The sequence below is a fragment of the Leptidea sinapis genome, chromosome 19 (assembly GCF_905404315.1).
Source record: "Leptidea sinapis chromosome 19, ilLepSina1.1, whole genome shotgun sequence".
In the NCBI taxonomy this organism is placed as follows: domain Eukaryota; kingdom Metazoa; phylum Arthropoda; class Insecta; order Lepidoptera; family Pieridae; genus Leptidea; species Leptidea sinapis.
In genome coordinates, this window is record NC_066283.1 from 3,715,823 (window position 1) to 3,741,680 (window position 25,858).

General features: G+C 34.8%; 3 protein-coding genes across 4 annotated transcripts in view; 2 read left to right on the top strand and 1 right to left on the bottom strand.

Annotated features, from left to right (window-relative positions):
* LOC126969903 (transcription factor AP-2-epsilon) overlaps nt 1-25,858 on the top strand; it is a 156,374-nt gene that overhangs the window by 105,241 nt on the left and 25,275 nt on the right. The gene's annotated exons all lie outside the window — the stretch shown is intronic.
* On the top strand, nt 1,000-14,880 carry LOC126969920 (zinc finger MYND domain-containing protein 10). Of its 2 annotated transcripts, XM_050815552.1 has the most exons (10): nt 1,000-1,204; nt 3,323-3,431; nt 4,297-4,410; nt 5,875-6,014; nt 6,965-7,087; nt 8,232-8,386; nt 8,690-8,841; nt 9,657-9,818; nt 10,701-10,939; nt 14,792-14,880. In XM_050815552.1, exons 1-10 carry the CDS (start codon nt 1,101-1,103, stop codon nt 14,859-14,861), a joined length of 1,368 nt encoding a protein of 455 aa, XP_050671509.1. In that variant the 5' UTR covers nt 1,000-1,100; the 3' UTR covers nt 14,862-14,880. The 2 variants fall into 2 exon arrangements, with proteins under 2 accessions (XP_050671509.1, XP_050671510.1); XM_050815553.1 differs by lacking the exon at nt 3,323-3,431 and having other exon boundaries at nt 1,070-1,204.
* LOC126969951 (40S ribosomal protein S12) lies at nt 14,877-24,382 on the bottom strand. Its single transcript, XM_050815596.1, has 5 exons — nt 24,215-24,382; nt 23,178-23,312; nt 18,909-19,011; nt 16,683-16,784; nt 14,877-14,985 (listed from the first exon to the last, which is right to left on the bottom strand). Exons 1-5 carry the CDS (start codon nt 24,229-24,231, stop codon nt 14,923-14,925), a joined length of 420 nt encoding a protein of 139 aa, XP_050671553.1. The 5' UTR covers nt 24,232-24,382; the 3' UTR covers nt 14,877-14,922.

A 25,858-nucleotide genomic window follows, 5' to 3' on the forward strand; every position in this document is an offset into this window, starting at 1 on the left:
TTTAACATAATCTTCAAATCTAATACTTAATTGATAAAAAAATTAATCATTTGGCAGAATATTGTAAAAATGTAAAGGTACGTAGGTACATATTTATTCCTATTTCATAAATAAAATAATAATAAAATAAATAATATTTCATAAATAAAATTATGACGTTCGCTATTTTTAAGAATTAACATTCGTTATTTTTATGTATATACAAAATATTCCGAATTCCACTTTCGCACACCACGCCACAAATTAGGATATCATCCCCACGAACTGTGATATGTGATGTGTGGCATTCCACCACAGTGCAATTTTCAAGGGACTTATTTCCACCTACAACCAAGTTGTGGAATAATCTTCCTTCTGCAGTGTTTCCAGTACGATACGACATGGGTACCTTATGAAAAAGGGCTACCTATACCTTCCAGCTGGCAACGCTCCTGTAACTCCTTGCAGCAGTGATCACTGCACATCAGGTGTACGCTCGTTTGTCCTCCTCATCCATAAAAAAATAGTGACTTACGTAGCAATATCAAAGACTCAAAGATATTTATTTTACCCGTCGGACACAAAGTGCCACTTGAAGTTTTGAGGTAACAAAAAGAACATACTGATGAATTGAGAACCTCCTCCTTTTTTGAAGTCGGTTAAAAATACGACGAACTTTTTTTTTATTTCCATGTAAATTGAATAACATCTACAAGTTACTACCTAAAACCGACGTTTAAAATTAAAATAAACGTTTTCATACGAGAATGTGCAATAGAAACAAAAACTTTTTTGCATACTGTACTTGCACAAACGACATTTCAGCTAGGTCCTAGGTGTCTTGTTGATTCGCTCGAGTTGTACGATTATTTTTATGTACTATCTATTTGTTAAATACTTCTTACACAAGGGCAAAAGAAAGAGTCCATTTCATAGATTTCATAAGATTTGTAAAAGACAGCGTTTCTATAGCAACACAATTATGCTAATGTCGTTAGCTCAATAGCTGTTTGATGTTATATTAGACATAATAAAATACGATAATAATAGTATAAAAAAGGTTGTATTATTTTAAAAGTAGAAACAATTTCATTTATTACATAATTAAACTTTTGTGAAAGATGGTAGAAAAAGATCCACAACTTCAGGCCCTAGAATCTGGTGAATTAGAATTATTCGTTCAAAGCATGGAGCGTGGGTGTATAGAATCTATTGGAAACCAGTCGTAAGTGGTTTTTTTTTTTATAAATTTTACACTTTTCTGTTTATTTTTACAAACATTTTGTATACTTTTTCGAGGTCTTGATAATGGAGGTTATCACGTCATTATCAAGAACTTCGCTGGCATAATGGCTAAGATTGCTGCCTTTCCTGCGGCTGTTCGATACCCACCAACCACTTACCAATGCGTTTTTGAAGTTATACTTCTTTGGCGCGTTACGGAAAAATTATCAGAGGGATTTTTTTTCGATGCGCGCGCACACCGACACGCAAATTCGACACCCTGACGTTAGCTGGTCAACTAAACCATATTTTAGTATCGTAGTTCAGCTACCAACCCTCATGTAACTTATATGCCTACTGAACCAGAAGTAATGGACGAGAATTCAATAAATTTCAATTTATACTATAAGTTTGAAAAAAAAATCCTCTCTGATTGTATAAAGATAATAATTTATTACTGATATTTAATAACACTGGGATTAATTATTACACAAATTAAATTTGATAACAAAAGTTATGAACGATGCGGGACTCGAACTCGACGTTCCGTGCGAGCACTATTCCAACTGAGCCAACATTTTCGTATCATTTATAAATCTTATAATATGTCTTGTTCAATTCTCTGGTTGTGGCTTCATCTACAGGATATACTTTATAGTTTATGTACAATTTACAACTAAAGTATGAAATGAATAAAAACGTGAGAGGTCGTTGGTTCGATTGTGTAATGCTTAAATAATTTATTATCATTAAAGTTAAAATGGCTGCAGGCAGAGGTGTCCAAACTTTTATAATTGAGTTCATTTATACTAATAAATAATAAAACGTTTTTTTTTCAGATAACTACGATCCATTGTTAGTAAACTTATAATCAAATTATGTTAGTAATTATATTCACGAAGGGACATAATATTTATTTTTAGCTATCGCCTTCAGATAACTGTTACTGCTGCCTCGCATTCGGCGTAGTAGAGAAGCCGCTTTTTTAATTTTGTTTCTTTTTTTTAGTCTTTTTTAATGTGCTTACTTCCTGAAAATTCAAATTTATTTGTTCTCACTACTTGATACCAATATTCGCCTCAAGATATAGTACAGGATTTTTGAGATGAGTAAGCTAAGCTAAGCTGCCTAGCCAAGCCTAGCTTTAAACTTTAATGCATCTTTCCGACAATTGTCAATGTATCCGTTAGCTGATAGAAGTTCGATATTCAAAATACAAAGGAGCTAATTCCAAGAGTGGCAGCCACGTCAAGCCACTCTCAGATTAAAGTAATAATATATTCGCTCACCTTTTTTCTCTTGCTGTATCTTCATTAGAGATCTTCTCTCTCGCACACTTCGTTTGTCTATATGCGCGTATTTTGTAAGTCTATATTCTAAACTATACCTCTGTATATGTGACAAGTACTAACATATCACAAACCAAAACAAAAAAGTTTTACTAAAAACTTTCTGTTAAAAATAAAATGAAATATGTTTTCATCTTATTCAGGTGGGTTGATTGGGATATAAGGTTACAGAAACTGAATGAACATGTTACTAAAACTTTCTGTTAAAAAAAACTACGTTTAAAAAACCGACTTCAAAAAATGAAAAGTATTAAATAACTAAAAATTTAATTAAATTCATCTTTACATTCACCACCGTCTTAAAAACTATCAATATGAAGCACATACAAATAATAGTTTTTTATTAATATTAAAGGTAAAGGTGTATTAAATTAATTTTTTAGTTATTTAATACTTTTCCGTTTTTGAAGTCGGTTTTTTTAACAAGTTTTTTTTTTTATTTTTCTTTTAAGTGTCCGTTAATAATTACAATAAATAATCAACCTGAATGAAAACTCCTAACAAAGCCGTACACAAAAACCAATTATATCATCCAGGTAAACAAAAATTTTCATAAAAATGTTCATAAAATGAAAACTACTGGACCAAACTATGTAAAAAATTTATGTGACCAAATGGCATCTATTCTGCATCGAAAAATAACGCAAATCAGATCATAAACATCAGAGTAATCGGTGTACATACATAAAAAAATAGCGATCGAATTGATAACATCCTCCTTTTGGAAGTCGGTTAAAAAATAAAATAAAATATGTTTATATCTTATTCAGGTGGGTTGATTGGCATATAAGGTTACAGAAACTGAATCAACAGGCCGTTTTGGAGGCTTCGTCTATGCAAGAAGAGCTTACCAAGGAAACCCTTATTTCTTTTGGAAAAGTAAGTGTCGTAATTAGCTTATCCAAAGCACTCGTCTCTAGCCTTCCGAAATCGGCAAGTGCCCCAGGGCACTAGATTTTTCAGATACACCAAAATCGAAAGTGCCGCACGGCACACTACACCCTGGCCAAGTTCTGACCCTTATTTTGTTTATAAAATGGTTTATTTTGCATGGTCTTATAGCTTGTTTCAATAGCTTTCTGTTACATTCACTCAAATCATCCTAATTATAAGCAATCTATTGCTACAGGTAAAATAATACGCATTGACAGACCGGCGCCGGGGCACTTGCCAATTACGTTCACTTGCATCTACATGTCTACGAATAGAACTTTGCCTATATTTAAATGGTTATTTAATGGCATATCACCTTAGAGATTTAATACGTCTAGATAGATCCACAACACGATCGGTCCTGCGCTGCCCTAATCCAACAATAGCTGCCTATAGACTTCAACAATATCTAGTGTTGTTGAAGTCTATAGGCAGCTATTGTCAAGAGATCCGGCCCTTGAGATGAGTATGCTGGAGACTTAATAGTCCTTAAGCCTTAATAATTGTGGAATTTTGACACAATTTCATCATCTCTGATTACTTTTGTAGCGGCTTTGTACATTTCATTATAATTCGTAACGTCATTATCTAATTGTTATTTTACATCTTCGAGCAATTATTACCGTAACCGTAAAAAAATAGGCATTCGGCAATCTGCGTTTGAATTGGACATTAATTGCAATGCTTTATTGTCAAGTTGTAACCTTACTGCTTTTCAATCCAATCCGCAACTTATCTACAAGAATAAGTCTTAGAATGCAAATATTTACTGTTATCTTAGATAACTTAGACCCGGTTCTTTATCTTTCAGCTACCTATCTTAGTTTACGAAGCAATATGCATACAAGTGTGGAAAACGAAAATATATCCTCAAATATTAAAACTAGATCCAGCACCTGCAAATACATTCGGGATCTATATGGTGGTAAATATTTTTAATACTTACGACTTTTTAACATTATAGCATGGCGAAGCCACCGCAACGCAAAGTAAATAACGAAAGAATAATATCCGAAGTGAAAACATAAGTATTTGATACTTTTCCTCACCAATCAAAATCAAAATACACAAAATTTGCTATCAACTTTGTTATCTTAGGTAACATGCAATTAACTGAATTCGAAGAAGTTTCTCTTATCCTACATTTATTTTCCTTGACGACCCATTTAGCTGAATGGTTAGTGACCCTGACTACTAAGCTTGAGGTCCTGGGTTCGAATCCCGGTAGGTGCAATCCACAGAATAGGTAAAAGACATTGGTCATCACGCCACGTATGGGAACCACTGTCGCCACTCAATGTGCGCCAAATAAACACAAGCTATCGCACACATACGTAACCACTAACGCAGCCCTATAATTGGTCAACACATAGATACTTGGTATAACATATGCCTACTTTTGACATCTCACGCCTATGAAGTTTCTTATTTTTTTAGTTAAACTGCCATACCGATAATGTTATACTTCATGGATTGGGTACATGAGAAAAGTGATGTGCCACGCATAAACAAACAACCCGACTTTCAAAAATCGGTTTTGAGTTTTGACATTTAAATCGAATAAATAAAAAAACAGTGGCACTCCTTTAATAATTACGTTTGTAACGGTAACGGTAGCAGTGTCAATCAAGTTCAATTCTCAAAAAAATACAATATACATGTGTATCTTTGTACGTACATACACAATATAACTATGTAGGTACATCTATATATATAAAAATCAATTGCTGTTCGTTAGTCTCGCTAAAGCTCGAGAACGGCTGGACCGATTTGGCTAATTTTGGTCTTCAATTATTTGTGGAAGTCCAGAGAAGATTTAAAAGGTGAATTAATATAAAAATGCTCGGAATTAAATAAAAACAACAATATCATTTTTCCTTTGATGTGGCCCCCGTCTTGCAGAAATCAAATTGTAAGAATAGTTTAAAATGAATAAGTAATTTGAATTTTTATATCTTTGACTTTCTCAGGAGGTAAAACAGAAACTTAATTTTAGCTAACTATAGTTGGTAGATTATTTACAATTGTTAACTATATATCAGATTATTTTTATCTTAATTGATAAATTATGGCGATACCTTCATTTAATATAAAGTTAATAAAGTTTCAAGAAATAAAGATTTTTATAAGTACTACGTGCTTAGTCATGTGTGTACGCAGACGAAGTCGCGGGTATCAGCTAGTACTATATAAAAAAGAGGTGTCGGTTACAGTAAGAGTGTTGCGAGTTTAATGGTTTTTTGTCTTTTTCCAATCTCAAATCAATCTCATCTCATTAGTATTAAAATCGCGTGTAGCGTAAATAAGGAAAGAAAAAAAGGGGAGTTTACACTCAATGTTTTTTTTAATCTATTGTGTAGTGGTGGTAAAGGTTTAATATAATTTTCAGCTTTACCATGAGGCGGCCACTGTAGGCTTGCTTGAAACGGTACTGTTCCACGAAGACGGTGCGCAGTGCGTAAGCGATGTTGTAATTGACTTACTGCACTATACTGTTGATCAACTCACTGCGCTTATTACTCTCATCAAGTAAGGCAAAAACAATCGTACATACAACTTTTTAATTACTTTAAAATAACACGTATAATAAGAGCGAAACATTATTATATTCAAGCACAAAAATGAACACTTTTCTTTAACGAAAACGAATGTGCCCATGCGGTCGTGTATAACAGTCCGTAGAACTACTCGACTTTCCTCAATAGTTCGGGCTTCGTCCCGTCAACGAAGGACAAAAGTTGAAGCTGTCAAATATTAACGGCCTTGCAAATAAAATTGGCATAAAAGTAATACCTGACAATAAACTAAAAATGTGCAAAATGTTTACAAATAGACATTTTGCGTACGATTGCTTTATTTGGATGTTAAACGTTTTCCGTGTTTATTTGCAAGGCTGCTTGACATTCGGAAAACTTCAGAATTATCATTATATTGACAATATTAGGTATCAGTGATACAGTCAACATTATGCATATTCTTGGTTTATTCAGAGATACAACTTTATGCCTAATTTATTTGTAAGGCCGTTATTGTTGAATAGATTTTAATCGACTCGATTTTATTGAAAGTCTGTTGAGATAGTTCAAATAGTTTGCAACTTCAGAGCGATCTTAGATCTTTTTAGAGAGCCAGGTTATTTTTTTAATGAAAATAAGGGACGAGACGAGCAGGACGTTCAGCTAATGGTAATTGATAAGCCCTACCCATTACAATGCAGTGCCGCTCAGGATTCTTGAAAAACTCAAAAATTCTGAGCGGCACTACAATTGTGCTCGTCGCCTTGAGACATAAGATGTTAAATCTCATTTGCCCAGTAATTTCGTTAGCTACGGCGCCCTTCTGACCGAAACACAGTAATGTTAACACATTACTGCTTCACAGTAGAAATAGGGGCCGTAGTGGTACCCAACATCTAGCCGCCTTCCTGTGCAGAGGAGCCTCCTGGTTAAAAAAAATTCTTATTATAGAAAATATTTCAGTAACGGCTACCTGAAGCCAGTGTCCGCAAAAGAGATGGAGTGTGAGACAGCAGCAGATGAGCTGGAGCGTCAGAAACGCGATCTGCAGTTTGATATTAGCATGAGATGCATCTCTATTGTTCGGTGACTATATTAAATTGTTATGCTTAGATAATTTATATGTCTAGATAGAGCCTCTTGCTGTTAGACAACCGATGAAAATAGGCCAGGTTTATTACTTTATTGTGCGTGAAAGCTACGTCTTACACTCGCGGTTTGTACATGTCACTTTGGGTTAGTAAGCGTGCATTGTTCAAAATAGAGCTTAACTGTCAATATCAATTTTTTTCGACGTTTTCACAGCTGTCACAGTCTATCTAGACCATAGGTTCTCAACGTGGGCGATAACGCCCCCTTGTGGGCGTTTGAGACTTTCGGGGGGGCAGTAGAAGACCCAGAGAAAATTAGGGGGCATTGAGATGGCGCAGATGGGCGTGGATAGATTAAAAAATATAGTCTAAAATGGCAAAAAAAATACACGCTAATCATGTACTAAAGTAAAATAAAAATACATATTCTCGAAGTGGGTGGTGAGCAAAATAAGGTTGAGAAACTATGATTAGTCGAATAAATGATCTCAGGTTTTTCGTTAATTTTCTTAAATCTAAGCGCATTAAGAAGGTACGGCACACTTATTTTTTTAAATGACAACGATTCGATCAAATAATATGGCCAAAAAAATGTGATAATATTTGTACATTATGGGCTTCTTTTTAAATTGAATAGATGAAATCCTCTGGTGGGCAAGATTGCGTAAGTGGCGGTGACTTAAGTGGTGTCTTGCATGTTACAAGCGTTTACTACAAAACTGCCTATGCTAACAGAATCCAAATATTTTAGTTAAAGTTAGAGTTTTTTGCTCCCCCTACTTTAACTCTGTAATCGCTCCACAGTCGGATTTACACCACAGCCAGATTCATGAGGAATAAATACCTATAGTCCGACAACTTTGTGCGCGACCATCTCACGGGGTGCGGTTGGTGTTGCTGCTATTACCCGCTATCCACTGACATCTTTAATACCCCGTCCCCGCCACTGTCTGTTACCGCCTGTGGGACGGTCGCGCACGAAGTTGTCAGACTATAATACCTACTTATTGTATATAGGCTATCCAGCATTGGGCTTCGGATAAATAGTGCACATGCAATAGTTCTACTGCGGTAGTAATTCTACTTATTGGAAGTATTTACTGCTTCAAGACAGTATGTTTCGCATAATATATTTTCAGTTACCTGGCTGAGCATATGGAAATTGCCGGTGTGGGCGCCTGCATCGCTACAAATCTGTACAAAACCTACGACATTCCCTCCATTATATCCCATTTGTTGACTATGGAGCCGTGGCGAAGGATCACGGACAGCGGATACATGGAGATTTTCAACTGTACGTAGCTACCAATAGTAGTAAAGTCACTTTGTGGTTTCGGCTAGCACTTTGTGATTCGTACGAATATAGCCTAATAGGTGCGCTGCGCTAAATTTAGTAGACAAAAGCTTTATTTGCCACTATAACATTGCCAGTCTTTGTCGCTCGACGACAATGTATCGACTAATCTGAACAATCGATTGTTTCGATTTGTTTTAGTACTCGCCCATCGCTGCTCTCGACATCGGATAACGATGAGTTCCTCCTTTCTTTTAGTAGTGAGAAACCCTATAAATTTTTAAACCATACTCTTTATTTCAGTTGGTCGTTGGGTGAAAGCAACAACTGAAGATTTGTCTATGCTGCATCGTACTGAAGCTCAGCTGTGGCTGTGTCTACGACAACTTTTGTTGGAGCCTCGTCTGCAACATCACTACAACATTGATGAGTGCCGACGTTCAACTTTTTGCGCTGTAACTTTTTTATTTTCCCTTTGTATAGGCGATGCATTGTAACAAACGATAGCATTGCAAAAAGGAGCTCAAAATATTATCTACATGAGACTTAGTTATGCTTTCACGCCTTAGATATCATGATATGTTACAAAGTTAGAAAAAATGTACCCTTATAGAATATCCCATTATTTTTGAGATTTCTCTAAGATGCGTAATGACAAATTTAATGCGGATGTGTCGCGGGCTGAATATAGTCATCATAATACGGCCTATCCTTTAGCCAATCACACGATCTAACTGAACTCCAATTTTCATCAATATCGTGCAAGCCGTTCTTGAGTTGTAAATGTATATGTACTTTTATGCAGTACTCTGTATGCAGAGAGATTGTAGAATTGGTGTCAATTAGTCATTAAACAAAATTATTTATCACAAAAGTAAAAAATCTGTAATAAAAAATGAGGGTATTACTTCTTGCTTGGATTCCGCAAGATGTGTTGCAAACAACGGACAGTCTGATGACAGCAACAGATTCTTGCCAGGTTTCATATTAATTTAGCAATATTATTTAAAGCTTGTAAATTTTCCGTATGTCAGTGTCAGTTTCGCCAACGGTTGAGGTACCTTTCAAATCTACCGTTTGTAATTTATGCTCATATTTATAAATTTGCCACCGTATTACCATGACGTTTCAAAAAACACTACTACCATGCGTGCTTTGTCGATTTTATTCGCTTTTGAATAAAAAAATATTTTTTTGCTAAAATTGCTGTGCCTCAGAATTTATATCATTACATTGTAATTCTAAGTCTAAAATCCGCGCTTTGTTACAGTTGCAAGCAAAAATCTCGGACTCAATGTTGGACCAAATTCCACCGTTGGGCGAGCTGAAGATGTTTCTGTGCAGGCTTGCCGTTGGGGACTACTCCAGCTTACACAACCGGACCAACGGCGTCAAGAACCCTGGATGCACCCTCATTGAAGTTGTTCCTCAGGTTCTAGCGGTTTGATGCATCTTTTTTTTTATATGAAAGGGGGCAAACGGGCAAGAGGCTCACGGGATGGGGAGAGGTGAGGCAACCGCCCATAGACATCCACAACAACAGGTGTGTAAAGAAATGCGTTGCCGGCCTTTAAGGTGGGAGTATGCTTTTTTCTTGAAGGTCCCTAAGTCGTATCTTTTCGGGAAGACCGCTGCCGGTAGTTGATTCCACAAAATGGCTGTGCGAGGCAAGAAATTTCGAACAAAACGCGCGGTTGTGGAATTAGACCATGCTTAACTCAAAAGGAATGTTGGAAATGGAATGGCACAGAGTCACAAGGCGTTATGCTTCCCAATAATTTTCATATTAATATAATTATAATTTTCATATTTCTAATGGCGCCCCTCTCCCAGAACAATAAAAAGAGATTAAGTTTTAATGCTTTGTCTTCTTTCACTCTTGTCAACCCTTTTATAATATTTAACTAAGTATTTACACTGTCTCTCAATCTTCCAAAAATCCAAACAAAATACTTCAATAGCCCTTTTGATAACAGGTAGGGCTCGTTGCATCTATCTTTATAATCCGAATCATCATATAACAACCATATTTAATGCCGGGGGCATACTCTACATCTACTTACATGCACTATGCCAAATAACACCGTCATGTACCTGTTACACACTATACAGTATACACACTGGTGGTACACTCTCTAAATATATTGGAACAGAACTATTACTTAGGTCTGTTTTCCGGTATAAATAATTAGTGTAGTTCAGTACTGCCCTTACACTGCATTGCAATTATTATGTAATTATAATATATATACTACGACTGCACCCTAATATTAGTAAGTCTTGCGAAAAACATTATGTTAATTTTCTAAAACAGATCAAAGAGAGCTACTTGAAAGAAGTGCACAAGCGAACTAAAACACTCGCCAAGTCGCAACTAGAATGTTTCAAGATGGATGGTTCCGAAGAGTCGAAGAACATGGCGAAAAGATTGTTGGAGTCTTACGCCAGTGACACTGCACTGGCGCTAGACAGTGGCGGGGCAAAATGTGCCAAATGTGGGGACAAAGCCAGCAAAAAGTGTTCGCGTTGTAAGACGGAGTGGTATTGTGGCAGGTAGGTTATTGGCTTTTCAGAAAGGCGGTAAGGTGTCTTGTTATGCTTTAGTAAATTTCGATGGAGAAACAAGAGTTTTTGCTAAATAGCCTGACTTTCACGGAATGTTGTTAGAATTTGACGGACAGGCGCGGCTTTTCTATATTTACCTACTCGATAGGTACGTGATGTTTGGAACAATCTCGAAATATTAGGAAAACTCAAAAATTCTCTAATGATTGTAATATCGCATTACTATTTTCAAATCCATGGTTATTTTGAACCCCTAACCAAAGTGCTTGCAAGCAATGTAATATACAAAGACTGTGTGCTATGAGATATAAAATTAATAATAAATGTTGCGTTCAGAAATCCAATCATGCAAAGCTGCCTGTGCCAACTTCCCCTCTCTCCGACAATTTTCAAGGTTCGTATTGCTGTGTTGTTTCGCGGTTGTTCATAGTATTGTGTTGTGGCGCAATTTCAGATCATTCATCGTGTGGTGTGAATACGTTTTAAAATGGAATCATCTGATACTGATTTTGATATTCAATTTCTGCTATCGGCGACTCTTCTAAAAAAAAGAAATACTGTAATCCTTATATTCTTTACAGTGTCATATAGTACTACTCTATATTGCTGTATTGACTCGAAGTAATCAAAAACATGAGATATCCATTTACGGAATGAACTGCATCCCTTGCGGTTACGCATCGTAATGAGTAATGACAGATTCACATTGGTGTATAAACACTGGCGCCACCGAGCGTCGAGCTATATATAGCTATAGCGTCGCGCTACGCGCGACACAACCACAGGAGAGAACGCGCCACAACCTGTGAATCTAGTCATAGGCATAGAATAATAACGCTTAGAATGCGAGTAGGCCCAAGCGAAATGAAGCAGTTTCAATGTGGTCTTTTATGACCACATACGTTTCCCGCCGCGTCAGTGTCATTCTGTCAACTTCCAGGACAATCAGTGTGCGAAATTTAATTGAAAAATTACTGAAAAACTGTGCAGTGAAAGGGTATCACTAAGCGTCTTAAAATAAAAATTGTGATAAGAAAATCACATTTCACAACTTTAAATTTAAGCTGATACATTCGTTAAAACAGCAAAATATTTTGTAAACAAAACAGACGCCATTAAAAAATATGTTGCCAGCTATGAAAGTATTATATACCCCGAATTCCTCCCCTGGGATATATTTTTGTGTTTATTGGTAGATATTGAAAGGAGGCTATAATGTACGACGCAACATGGTGTTATAAGTATTCAAAGTCAAATAATCCTAATTCAATTAGTCTTAAACTAAGCGCTTTAAATAGTCACTATAAATATTTCTTTTAAATTACTGAATTTACCATGTTTGGAAAAAGTTGAGATCGTGAGAATATTATCGGTCACTCTTTTTAACCGATTCCAAAAAGGAGGAGGTTCTCAATACGTCGGTGGGTTTTTGAAGTGAAACTTCTTTATCGACGTATGAGAGAAATTTTATAGCAAATCGACACGATTTTAAGTTACGCGCCATTTTGTTTTTTTTTAATCCAAGATGGCCGCCGCGCAATTTTATGATTTCAACAATATTGATATCGAATGCGAGGTTCTCTTCAAATTTCAAAAATGATCCAAAATTCTTTCTCTGCGCCCTAGAGAACCTCGGATACGATATCCATATCGTTTAAATGATAATTTTGCACGGCGGCCATCTTGGATTTCAAAAATTATTCCAAAAGCGTTCTCTGCACCCTAGAAAACCTCGGATATAGCTGGGAACGGCGCCTCTATCGTCTCGCTTTTTCGTTTCATCGAGTTTCAAAAAACAACGATTCTAAAGAACTTCTTTACTTACACTTCAAAAATTGTTGCAACAATAATACGTGATGTTTTTATTTACTTAATTTATATTTTTATTTCTTCTTTATACACATAATCTAGTATTTCTTACAATTTACTGATTTAAGGAAGTTTGCGTGTGGGCGAATGTAGGTACGTGACGCTCACGCACACATTAATAATTAATGTTTGCGTGATTCATAAATATTATTAATAATAATTATTATTATAATGTTACTTCTATATTGATAGGAACTATGAATGATACTGTCGTTCTGAGCGCTATTACTCTATGGTCATAGGTAATAAAATAAACGTACCCCAATGCGTTTTGGCGCGCCTCAACACAGTAAAATGAACCTAGCTTTATGGTAGCAGCACTTATTTTTAAATAAGCAACAAAATCATATAATTGCTTTATTTAGTGTCGTAGGAACAATTAAAAAATTGGCTGCCATGTTGAAAAACGAAATATTTAAATCATATTTCATATACTTTAATTTAGCCGAAGGTATACTATTCGTTTTAATGCTAATAATTAAAATAATGTGGGTTATTATGCAATCTTGAAAAAAATATCATTTTGGATATCAAATTTAAGGAAACTTCACGCTGAAGAGGCGTAGTCAAGAATAAAAGTAAATAACAGAAAATGGGTAAAAAAGAAGGGTATTTTTCAGTTCAGAAAAAATCCTTCCCTATTAATCTAAGAGGGTTAAAAAGCCTAGGTTGCTAAAACCTTTAATTTTCTAACTAAATAGACAACTATGTACAATAAAAGGTGTTTTTAATAAAATCACTCTCACCTTCGTCTTTATCTAAATCCAAACACTATCCCCCCTTATTCATAATGGTCCGCTAACTTTAAACAGCCGCTTGAGTGTTTTTTCTCATTCTGACTTTGGTCAATAGAAGAAGACAGAGTGAGAATTAGCAATGCTTTAAGTTAGCAGACTATTATGAATAAGGGGGTATGTTTCTAGTCCTTACCACTTCAAACTACTAAACACGAACTCATATCGGCGTGTTACTTGTTCGAAAGTATGACTGTTGTTTTAAATAGTTATAATTATAACTTTATAAACACTAGAGTCGAATAGAATAATAAAGGTTTACTGCGTACTCGGAACGAGAGAGAAGAGAAATAACCCTAGTCAAAGTCAAATAAACTTTATTCATGCTTAAACTGAGCGCTTACGAAACGTCACATTTTTTTTTTAATTAATAAACCATAATGTTCGTAAAATTATTATATTCATTTATGCAAACTCAACGGCCACTCTTTTCAATCAAATAGGAGTATTATACAATGGCTTGTAATATATTATATAACAAATTAGTTTGTAAGGTGCTGTATCCAATATTATGAGTCATGTTTACATAATATAAATTCTTTCATAAAATGTAATAAATATCTAACTGTATAAATATAAATTTTCGTATATTTGATGCATCAACCTTTAGATCTTGAACTCATTGTTTGTGTAAGGATGCTTCATGATCATGATGGTTGTGAGTAATCACGTAACTACCAGTGGGAGGCTCCTTTGCACAGAATATGGGTACCACAACGGCGCCTATTTCTGCCGTGAAGCAGTAATGTGTAGGCATTACTGCGTTTCGGTCTGAAGGGCGTCGTAGCTAGTGAAATTATTGGGAAAATGAGACTTAACATCTTATGTCTCAAGGTGACGAGCGCAATTGAAGTGCCGCTCAAAATTTTTGAGTTTTTCAAGAATCCTGAGCGGCACTGCATTGTAATGGGCAGGGCGTATCAATTACCATCAGCTGAACGTCTTGCTCGTCTCGTCCCTTTTTATCATAAAAAAAAACTAGTAATGACATAATTTACTACTAATAAACTAGATATTGTTAGGCATCAGTTATTGTTAAACACTTATCGCTACCGGTCTCATGGCCTCTCGTTTCATCCGGTTTATTTGTTTAATCGATCGACAAAAGGCAGCATTACTCTTTGGCCTATTAGTGTCCTGTTTGTAACAGTATCTAATTATAGTTCTCGATTTTCAGGGAATGCCAAGTACAACAATGGCCAAAGCACAAGGAGATTTGTGACCAATTTTCCCAACTATGTGTTTAAATAAATAAAACATCATTTAGATTTTTTTGGATTTTTTATTGTTATCAATATGACCTAAGAATTAACTTGACGATTTTAGGTAGTCTTTTAGGACATCCAGTGCTGGTGTTTCTTCACCAAAATCCTGAAAAAAATAAACAATTTTTCAATAAAAGTTGATATTGGTAAGTCTCTGTAAGTATTGCAAATAGTATTGGCTCTTGTCGCTGACGTAATAATTTATTGAAACATTGTCTTACCATGCTAAAATAGTATGGTAAGATTGTGTTGATAACTGTTGGCACTAGCCTGGAACTTTTCACAAATATGTGTAGTTTGATATGAAATGCTTTTTCGTCTGCTACCTCTCATTTGGTTTGTGCAATACCAGAATGAAAGCACATTGTTCATAAATATCTTATTGCGCTGTCAACACCGACTTAGAGACCCCGCAAACTGCAGACTTTCGATCGGCCGATAGTTTGGTTGAGTTTGGCTGTTAAGTGCGTACACTGGCCTGACTAAACAGTTGGGTCTGTGCTGAGTGCACACACTAGACAACTATCGGCCGACAGTTTTAGGGATTTGCATGTGAATATTCTGTTAAGTTCGTTTTTTTATAAAGCGCGGGCGTTTTTTCGACTTCTATAAAATTTTTCGATCGACGTTTCTACAATCAGTGCGGGAGTAGAACAGGATAGCGCCATCATGAAAAACAAAAATGACCGTCCGGTGCCAAATCTCGGAGCAAACTGAACTATCGGCCGAGTTTGGCCGACTAAACAATCGGTGGTGTGCGCGCCTAGAAGAGCGCCGCACTGATTTAACAGTCGGCCGATAGTTTGCCGACGGTTCAGTTTGAAGGCAATCGTGTAGCCCATCAAACTTTTTTGTCGACCAATACCGAATCGTTATAATGTGCGCACTCTCATACATCTTCATACTGATTAAGAAACCAACCAAACTATCGGCCGATCAAAAGTCTGCAGTTTGCGGGGTCTCTTAGCGAGCGGGCGACAAATCGTGCTAAAGCTGGTATGGTAAGAAATAATAGATACCTATACCTATTTATGTGATGATTTGTCGCCCGCCGTTAAGCGTATACCAACGGTTGACTCGAACGGTTGGCAGTTGGTAAGAGCGCTCGGACGGAACCCGAGAGAGCTCGCGGGTTCGAGTCCCGCATTGTACATAAATTTTGATTACAAATTTAATATGTATTATTATTATTGATCCCAGAAGTGAGGAATACCACATTAAAAATAAATTGTCTATAAAATGCATTGATTATTTAATTAAAAATTTACGCATCTATTTCTTACGACTTTAAAAACTATAATGCTACTTTTGAAAACAAATTAGTTTAAAAATAATGAACACAAGTCTACATATTTATAGAAAGAAGCATAGATGTGTGGGTGATAGGAAAGTTGTTTGTGCATTGGGCACAACACCATAGGGTCAACCAATGTATTATAGCGCTATGTTTAAATCACTTGTGACATAAATCATGTGATTGTGCAAAGCGCAGTACAACAAGACATTTCAATCAAGTTGAGGAGTTAGTTCACATTGAACCTTTTCAATGCTATAGATATACCCCATTATTCATAATAGTCTGCTAACTTAAAGCATTGCTAATTCTCACTCTGTCTTCTTCTATTCACCACAGTCAGAATGAGAAAAAACACTCCTTAGCGGCTGTTTAAAGTTAGTGGACCATTATGAATAAGGGGGATAGTAGCTAGAGATGTTTTTGGCCAAACACTCAAATCTTATGATTTTTACATTTTTTAATGCAAATAGTTAACTCTTTTATACTTTTCTTTTGTTAGTACTCACTTTAATAACAACACAGGAACAGCCAACAATTTTCCTCGCTTTGCCATCCTTATCAATTTTGCAGAGACCTGCCCATTCACCAAGTTTCTTGTTGTTGTCCACCTGTCAAGTTGATTTACGATTAAGCATTAAAAAAAAATAAAGAGATATAATATCATATCGGGACACCTAATGTGCATGGTTATGGATTGAATTAATTAATTTATACTCTTCTCAACATTTTCACGAATATGAATATATTATGACATACAAATTTTTTTTACTATAAAAATATAATATATACGTCATCTATATAGGCCACAGAAATAAACAATATAATGGGTTCACCAAAATAATTGGTTTATCATTAAAATTTATTAACAAAAACCAACTTTTCTGTGTTTTGTAATCACAAACTAACTAAAACTAAACGGGAGGGAAATTTTTTAAAGTAATTTTCTTACAACACTCACAATCCTATTCCTATATGCTGCATAACTTTAACAGCTTGTATATCCTTTTTGCTATGTTATTAAAATTTAACCGAATATATCTCCAACATATAGTATATTGTGAATACATCCACCAATAAAAGGCATAAAAGGCATTTATTTTCTCAAAATTGATTCCTTTAGAATTCTTTTTGATGTCATTTCTTATACTACTAGATACTACTACCGCTTCGGAAACAAGTGGCGCTCTGAGAGAGAAGAAGCGGCGCAAGAAACTCTCCCAGCATTCTTTTTTTGCGCTCTTTTCAATAAAAATATATAATATTGTACAGTCATTTCTATAGCTATAAAATAATCACAATCTAGTCCCAGGCTGTCCGATCATTTAGATATTCAGCAGTGGAGTAGTAGGATTTACGACAGAGCCATTTTTTATAAAACATTTTAATTTATTTATAGATAATGCCTGAACAGTGGCTGGGACTTTATTATAGAACTATATACATTTACCCTTAAAGCTATTATGTATCTTATGAAGCCTACTAGAACTAGTTACAAGCAATCCCTTATTTCTAGTGGTATAATAATGAAAATCACTATTAAGAGCAAAAAGGTGACGATTTTTGTGAACATACATTAAATTTTCATCAATGTACTGACAATGGATGTGATATCAGAGAAATTAGAGATGCTCAGACAATCAACAATGTGATATCTCATATGTGTTAATTAATTAAGAATTAATGATAGAATCTGTATTTGGAAAGTAAATTAAATGTGTGAATGCTAGGAAAGTTGACTCAGCATGGTGTGAGTCACCATAGGGGCACACACTTTAATCTGTGCTCTGTTATGCCCCTCATGCCATTTGACAGAGAGGCTCGTGCAGAGCAGGTCTCCTCTTAACTAATCCTAATTAATGAAAAAGTATATATCAATGGTTTTATTAATAATAACCCTTCTAAGGCTTATACAGAATAATACAATTATCAAAGACTTGTTTAAATTTTATATAAATAAAAAATGTGATCTGAATATCATATCACCAAATTACTAGTCATTTGTTTTTATTTTTTGACTTAAATTTGAAAAACAACATTTTATGAACTATGCGGGATTCGAACGCACTACCTCCGGCGTTCCGTGCCGGTGCTCTAACCAACTGAGCTAACCGTTCGAGTACCGCCTCGTTCTAAAATTCTGTTTGCCTTGTTCAACTCTTAGGTTGTGGGTGCTTGTGTGAGTGATTAAACTAACAACAAAAACTAAAAATAGTATTGAGCTCAAATCTTACTCAGTCTGTGATCTATACAGCATACTTACCCCCTTATTCATAATAGTCTGCTAACTTAAAGCATTGCTAATTGTCACTGTCTTCTTCTATTGACCTAAGTCAGAATGAGAAAAAACACTCCTTAGCGGCTGTTTTAAGTTAACGGACCATTATGAATAAGGGGGCTAGACTTTGATTTACTTACGTAAAACTAAGCTGAGTGTAAGCTTAGCATAATATACTATATAGTTATATACTCACTTCATATTTATAGTTATTTTAAAGCTATGTCTTATGTTCAGCTTAAGCAAAGACAACCCAAGTTCCCGTTTTATCACACTAGCTTAGTTTTGGTTTTAGGTTAGTTTAGTCTGAGCTTAGAATTTCTAAGTGCCCTCTAGATCTCTGCCTCAGACAACATATTTAAAGGTTTAAAGACTATTTCTTTACTGTTTTCTACAGAAAAATAAAACTATTGTAATAATAATTCTCTACCACAAAATGATAATATATAAATCTTACCTTCACAAGCGGGATCTGATGTTCATTACAAAGAGCCTGGACTAGCTTTTTGTATGCTTCCTCATCACAGTTCTCCGCCAACACACAGAGTACTGCCTGTCTCCTAGAATTCACAAACAAACATGATAACACATGCCAAAGCATTAAAAAAGTAAAACTCATGTTAATGACAGTTAAGACTAGTTATTTGAAAGATTTATCTCAGGGGTGCTTAAACGCTCGATCGCGAGTGCTTTTTGAGTCGATCTCGAGAAAAAAATTCGGTATAATAAACTAAAATCGGTAATTACGTACCATCTTATGAAAAGTATGCACAGGACATGCAGTGTCACACTTCAACATCCAAAGTCACTCTTTTGTTAAGCTTAGAACTTTAGAACGCGTTTGTTTTGTAAGAACCAATAAACTGTTGAATAATAATTATGAGTTTTTTCATTGACATTTAAGAGCAGACCTACCTTGACTAAAAAAATGCAGATTTTGCGCAAAACTAATATCTATGTCATCGTGAAGCTCTACCTAGACGACAATCCTTCATCATACATAATTGAAGCCTCTCAGAGCCGATCGATCGTAGTCTACAAATTTTGAGGTAGATCGCCAGCAGTTCAAGCTTGAGCACCCCTGATTTATCTAGCTCAGTCTAGCGAAATTCACTAAGAAAAAAGTGATTTACTTGATTGTATAAAACATGCAGTCATTGATAGATTGACAGATGATGGGTATAAATCAGTGTTGTTATGGATATCCATATCCGTAACCGAAACTATCGGATATCCGAAATAAAAAAATATCCGTAACCGTAATAAAAGTTTTGGATAGTTTCGGATAGGGCGGAGTCTAACTAAATGTATATACCTACTACACTCGTACGAATTAACTGTGCACTCCGCTGGAATTCGACACCTCTCCCGTTACAGTTCCTTAAAAAATTAATATCCATAACCGAAACTATCGGATAATCTGAAATAATTTAATATCCATAACCGAATCTGATATTATATTTTACCAATATCCATATCCAGATCCGAAATTATATATCCATAACAACACTGGTATAAATCTTGGAAAAACAGAGATAGCCAAAATCCTCTATTTTTTAAACTAAATCTCAATTTTCACTCAGGCAGTCCCGCCTCTTATAACATAGTATATACATCCTCTTTGATATAACTGATTAATCACTCAATTCTCAGATAGTAGATCAGTTTACAATTTCTTTTTGAGGACATAGAGAATGAATCTTATGAAATTAACTTTTCCAATTAGGTCAGGTAGTTTATTTTATGGTGCTCCCACATTGCCGTTATAAAATGTTTGTAAACATTTTATAACACCAAAACATTTACTAACAAATGTTAACAATTGTTGCACTTTGTTAGAAACTGTTACATGTTATAAGTGCTCCTACATTGATGGAAAATGTTTAAACATTTTATAACATCTAGCTACTGAAACGTCCGGGCAACTAGAGCGGCTTTTTTCTTTAGACAGTCAAACGTCCAGGCAACCAGAGTGGCCCAGTCGACTTGCGTATTTATTTTGTGTTATAATCTGTAGTATGAGTGAATTAGCTTGTCAAATACGATTTTTAAGACTCTATGGTAAGTAATTGTAATAGGCTTATCTTTAAATATCAAGTATCCGAGCAAAAATTAAAAGAAATAATTAAGTGAAAATCGCTTTGCGGGGGGAATTGTCATTTGTTTATTTTTGTAGTGTCAAGTGTTTTGTTATTGTTTTGTTTATCATGTAAGTGTAATATTTTAATTACGTATTATATTTGTTTTATATATGAAATTAATCCTCATGATATCTAGTTTCCGATTTTATCTACAAATTACATATAAAATTCTTCTTACGACATTAAATCGACAAGTTATAACAGTATGATCGATACTACTTTATCGATTTGGTTTAAATATCAAATTTTTATTGTAATCCAATAAATTAACAGTAAATCATTGCTTGTAATAGGGACAAAATATCATAAATATAATGTTTATAATATTCAATAATCTGGATGTATTGAGACAACCAAGTATTTCACGTTTTACTTGTGCATTCCGCAGATAAATTGTAGGTATATACTAAGAATGGGTGCTTTATTTTAGTTTAATGCAACAATCCCGTAAGTCGAAGTAATGACATATTAATATCAAAAAATAGGTTATATAGTCTATTTCAATAATAATCAAGTTTTATTAATGTGTGCGCTAATATTTTACATAAAAACTTAATATAATGAAAATGTTATCACATTTCTACCTATAATCTCGAGCTTTAACCTTTTATTTATATATAACTTGTGTTCAAAAACATAATTTATGATTTTACACGTTGATTTTCTATACTTTTAACTACTTGAATGTATTTTTTATATAGCCATAGGTGGAGTCGTTAGGTAATTATATCGCTTTTAATAATGATGAATCTCGCGCTCGCCGTCGGATAATCTTAATCGCGTCATCGGACGTTCCGCTACCTGCCAGCTGTCATTAATCGGACGTTGCAGTAGCTAGTATTGGCTCGCAGTTTGGTTTCGCCTTCTGAGGGCTGAGGACGTCTACACGAAAATGGAAGAAGATTTGCTCATTGGAATAGCTTTTATTTTTTGTTTAAAAAAGAAGAAAAAGCGCTCTTATTGGATGCGCCAAACGCTAAAAGCTAGAGGAAAATATAGTGCCACAGACTATCTCAAGGATTTAGGTATTGATGGTTGCTTAAAAGATTTTATAAGAAAATACCCTTATAAAATGTTTACAAACAAAAGATAACACATTTTACTAACATTACTAAACATTTTCTAACATGAAAATTTATTTGTGATTAAATGTTTGCTAACAAATGTTTACTAACGTTATTAAACATTTTCTAACGGCAATGTGGGAGCACCATTAATATTAAGAACTGTAGCACAATTGGGAGGCCACAATAAAGTCATGCTTCTACTGTGGTACTATGTATGTGCTTTAATATTGGCTACAGATAGTATCCCCCGTGGCATGCACAGTTGATATTTCCATTGAACACACAACTAAAACAGATGCATGTACAATGAATGTTTGGTTGATATCTATAGCCTAACACTTTCACTACGGTACAGAGCATGGTATTAAAATATTCTCCGCCTGGTTTTCCCTTCCCATGATAGCTGGTTCTCCTGATTGGCCTAAGAATATGTCATTAGTTGTGATGACTGTTCTCAAACTATTTTCAAGTAAAACAACACAATACATAAAGACTTGCTATAGATGTAAGTGACATAATAATAAAATAGCTGTCAGTATAACATGTATTATCTATATATATAAAAATGAATTGCTGTTTGTTAGTCTCGCTAAAACACGAGAATGGCTGGACCGATTTGGCTTATTTTGGCCTAGAATTATTTGTGGAAGTCCAGAGAAGGTTTAAAAGGTGAATAAATATGAAAGTGCACAGAATTCAATAAAAACAATTTTTTTATCTGTGGGCACACATGTGGTTCAGAAATCAAATTGAAAGAATAGTATAAATTGAATAACTAAATACAATTTTTATATTTTTCCAACTTTCTCAGGTGGTAAAATATAAACTTAATTTTACATCAAATAAAATTTTAAATTTTTTACAAACAATCTTAAGTTTTGTCATAAGAAATAAAGATTTTTATAAGTGCTACGTAGGCGGATGAAGTCATAATATAGTCTTAGGCCATAGTGGGAAAAGAATCCTAGGCAGAGTACATGTCAAGTGCCCTTATATACACATTATTGGATAATTGTCATCCCTCTTATGATAAATTTTAAATGAACTTACACAACAACTTATGAGTGTACACTTTTCTAAAAGACCAGCATCCTGTGGTTTCTCTGATGTTGCAAGATAATGCGGGTGGCAGTGATCACATAATATCAGGTAACCAGTACACTCATTTGTCCTCCTTTTCATAAAAAAACAGAATCCCCAGTAACATCTGAATCTACATCCCAAGTTTCAGCACTATCAGTTCAGTAGTTTTTGCTATACAGTCACTATAAAATTAAAAGATGCCTTATATTCTGGAAGTTGGTGGCATACTACTACTAGTGCACCTCGTCAACCTCTGGACCCTGGGCAAATGCCTAGTTTGCCTTAATCTGTTTCGCTGTAGCTATTCCTAGAATGTTGTCTATAGTGTCAGTGCCGCAAAGGTTACCCACAAATCCTCATCTGTGCAAACTGGTATCTACCAGTTTTGAGAAAACTTTTTACGTTAGAGAGCTTTCAAAGATAATGGACTCATACTTGTCAAGTGCTTTGGCAGCTTCATGTAAGCCATGAACTAATCCTCCGTGGATGAGAGCTGTCTTCAGCACTTCCTGAAGAGCTGTATTCACATCCATAGCCCCTCCACTCAGGACGGGGTTGACTGGTACTTCACTGCAATTTTATAGAACATAATAAATATTGTACTTACATTTAGACATTACTCCCACTATATAGGTTGAACTATATGCAGCAATTTTCTCACAATCAAAAATATTTTGTATGTCAATTGAGAAAAGAATAACATGGTTCAGGCCTTCAAACAAAATCACTGTGAATGTGATTTAGTTATGATGGTAGAGATAGAAACACAATATGAAACCGGCAACAAAGTGTTCCCTGTTGTCTACATCAGCTTAAGTTAAGCTAGTTACTAACCCCCTTATTCATAATGGTCCGCTAACTTTAAACAGCCGCTAAGGAGTGTTTTATTTCTCATTCTGACTTAGGTCAATAGAAGAAGACAGAGTGCGAATTAGCAATGCTTTAAGTTAGCAGACTATTATGAATAAGGGGGTAAGTGCCATCATCAGTATAATCATCTTTTCACCACAATGGAGTGGAGAAATTGTAGTAAAACCATGTGTGTGGGTGAATAAATATTTGACTATTCATTAGTTTAGTTATAGTAGGTATATAATTCATTAATATTTAAAAATGTTACCACGCCTGCATATAAAGATCCCATTTTATTTAACAGGTTAACAAAAAATATATGTCAACACCATGCCTAGAAATTGTTATAACTTTTAGACGTAACTTTACAACGTTTTTCGGATATAACATTTGAAAAAATATGTGATTAACCGCTGAAGAGAGTATGTACCAAGCAAATTTGAACTAAAACAAGGATTTAGACTGTTTAAGGTTAGGTAAGTGATTATAATTTTAACGTGGTAATTAAACAATCATAGTTGAATATTAAGATGTGTAGAGTAATAGATTATTTTCACAATAATAAAATCAAATAAAAAAGTAAATAGTAATATAAGTTTAAATTGATAAACAATACTCACACATCAACATCGGCCATGGCTTCTTATGTTCTGTGAACCTGAAATACGAAATATAACACACTGAATGAATGGCGTACATTGTATATCACTTTCCAAAACAATTAAATATTTACAGATTGCACTAATTCACATAGATTTTGAAAAACAATTCTCCATAGATTTGACACTTTACCTTGCGTACCGGAAAAAGAATGATTCCGCCATGTTCTCTGGTATACTACGACGACATTGACATTTGACAATGATTGATCGTTACAGATACATATTAAATTGTATTAACCAACCCTACTCAGTGGTGAGCATGGAATAATTTGATAGGATCGATAATTAGTTTTATCTAAGGTATTTATTCTACTACCCATAGATAATTATTTAATTTGCAGGATGTGCAGATTGATCCTATTTTGCGCTATTATCCCTTTTTTATTCACAGCAATTCGAATGAACGATTTCTTTGCGAAGTGTTTTTATAATTTTCGGGATTAAACGACTAGCGGTAGCTTGTCGTTTTTCAACGGTTTTTTACATATAAAAATATGAACCCTCATAAATTACGGGCCGTTATATGGCATAACGTTCAAAATATTTTTATGGAGGAAAAGGGCATACGAGCATGAAATTTAGATGATGAGAAGTAATAAGCATTCCACCACACAATGATCCACTGCAACGTTAGAGGCATCTAGCATAAAACCATACTGATACCAGATTTTATAGATGATTGATATCATCAAGAAGTACAGTTTACATCTATAAATAGTCATGATGTACAAATCTAAATTATAATTAAAACTTTTTCCAATTAATAAAACATGTAAAGATTGTTTTCAATATTTATTTATATACATACTTACTTCTATACCGTCGGAATTTCTGTCGGTCTTTCATCGCATTTTTTTGCATAAAATGTAGTGATTGTTTACTAATCTCTGTTAAACTACTAAAGAAAATATGCATACCTCGCCCACGAAGGCAGTCCAAGTCTTAGTGTTGCTGAATTAAAGGCACAGTCAGCATATTCTGGTTGAAAGATTGCATCTCTATTCTCAATAGAGTGTACAAGCTTTATTGGGAGACCGGTATGGTTACTCGCCGTCCAGACTTGATATCGAGTCACGCCTGAACAAGATGGCCGATAAATTGTGTCACTTTCTCGGATAAATCGTCACTTTAACTCTATTCAACGGCAGGAGCGGCTCCATGAGGATAAGATTGAGTCTGAGCTATCTTGACGTCAAAAGAAGATTGGCGCAGCGTCGCCTGTGACTTCATAAACAGGTTGGCAGCCTTAAATTTATGATAGACCACTGCAGAGCGCATCTTAACTGGACATAACTTTGCACGTGAGCATTTAAACACTTTTTAAGGATTAAATATATTAGATTTTGCATAAAAGTTACATTTTGTATTATTATTTTTCTAGGGAAGGATATCTATCTTGTTTATGGGGGTGTCCTCCTGAAAACGTGATCTGGAAAAGACTTCTCGAAACGTCGGGTTATCTAAATAATAAAAATTTAACTTTTACGCAAAATCTAACGTAAAACGCAGTTAAAATTACACGCGTTTAAATCCTTAAAAAGTGTTATAAAATTAAATATATTACTTACAAGTAACGTCCATTGTTTTATAACTTTTCTCTTG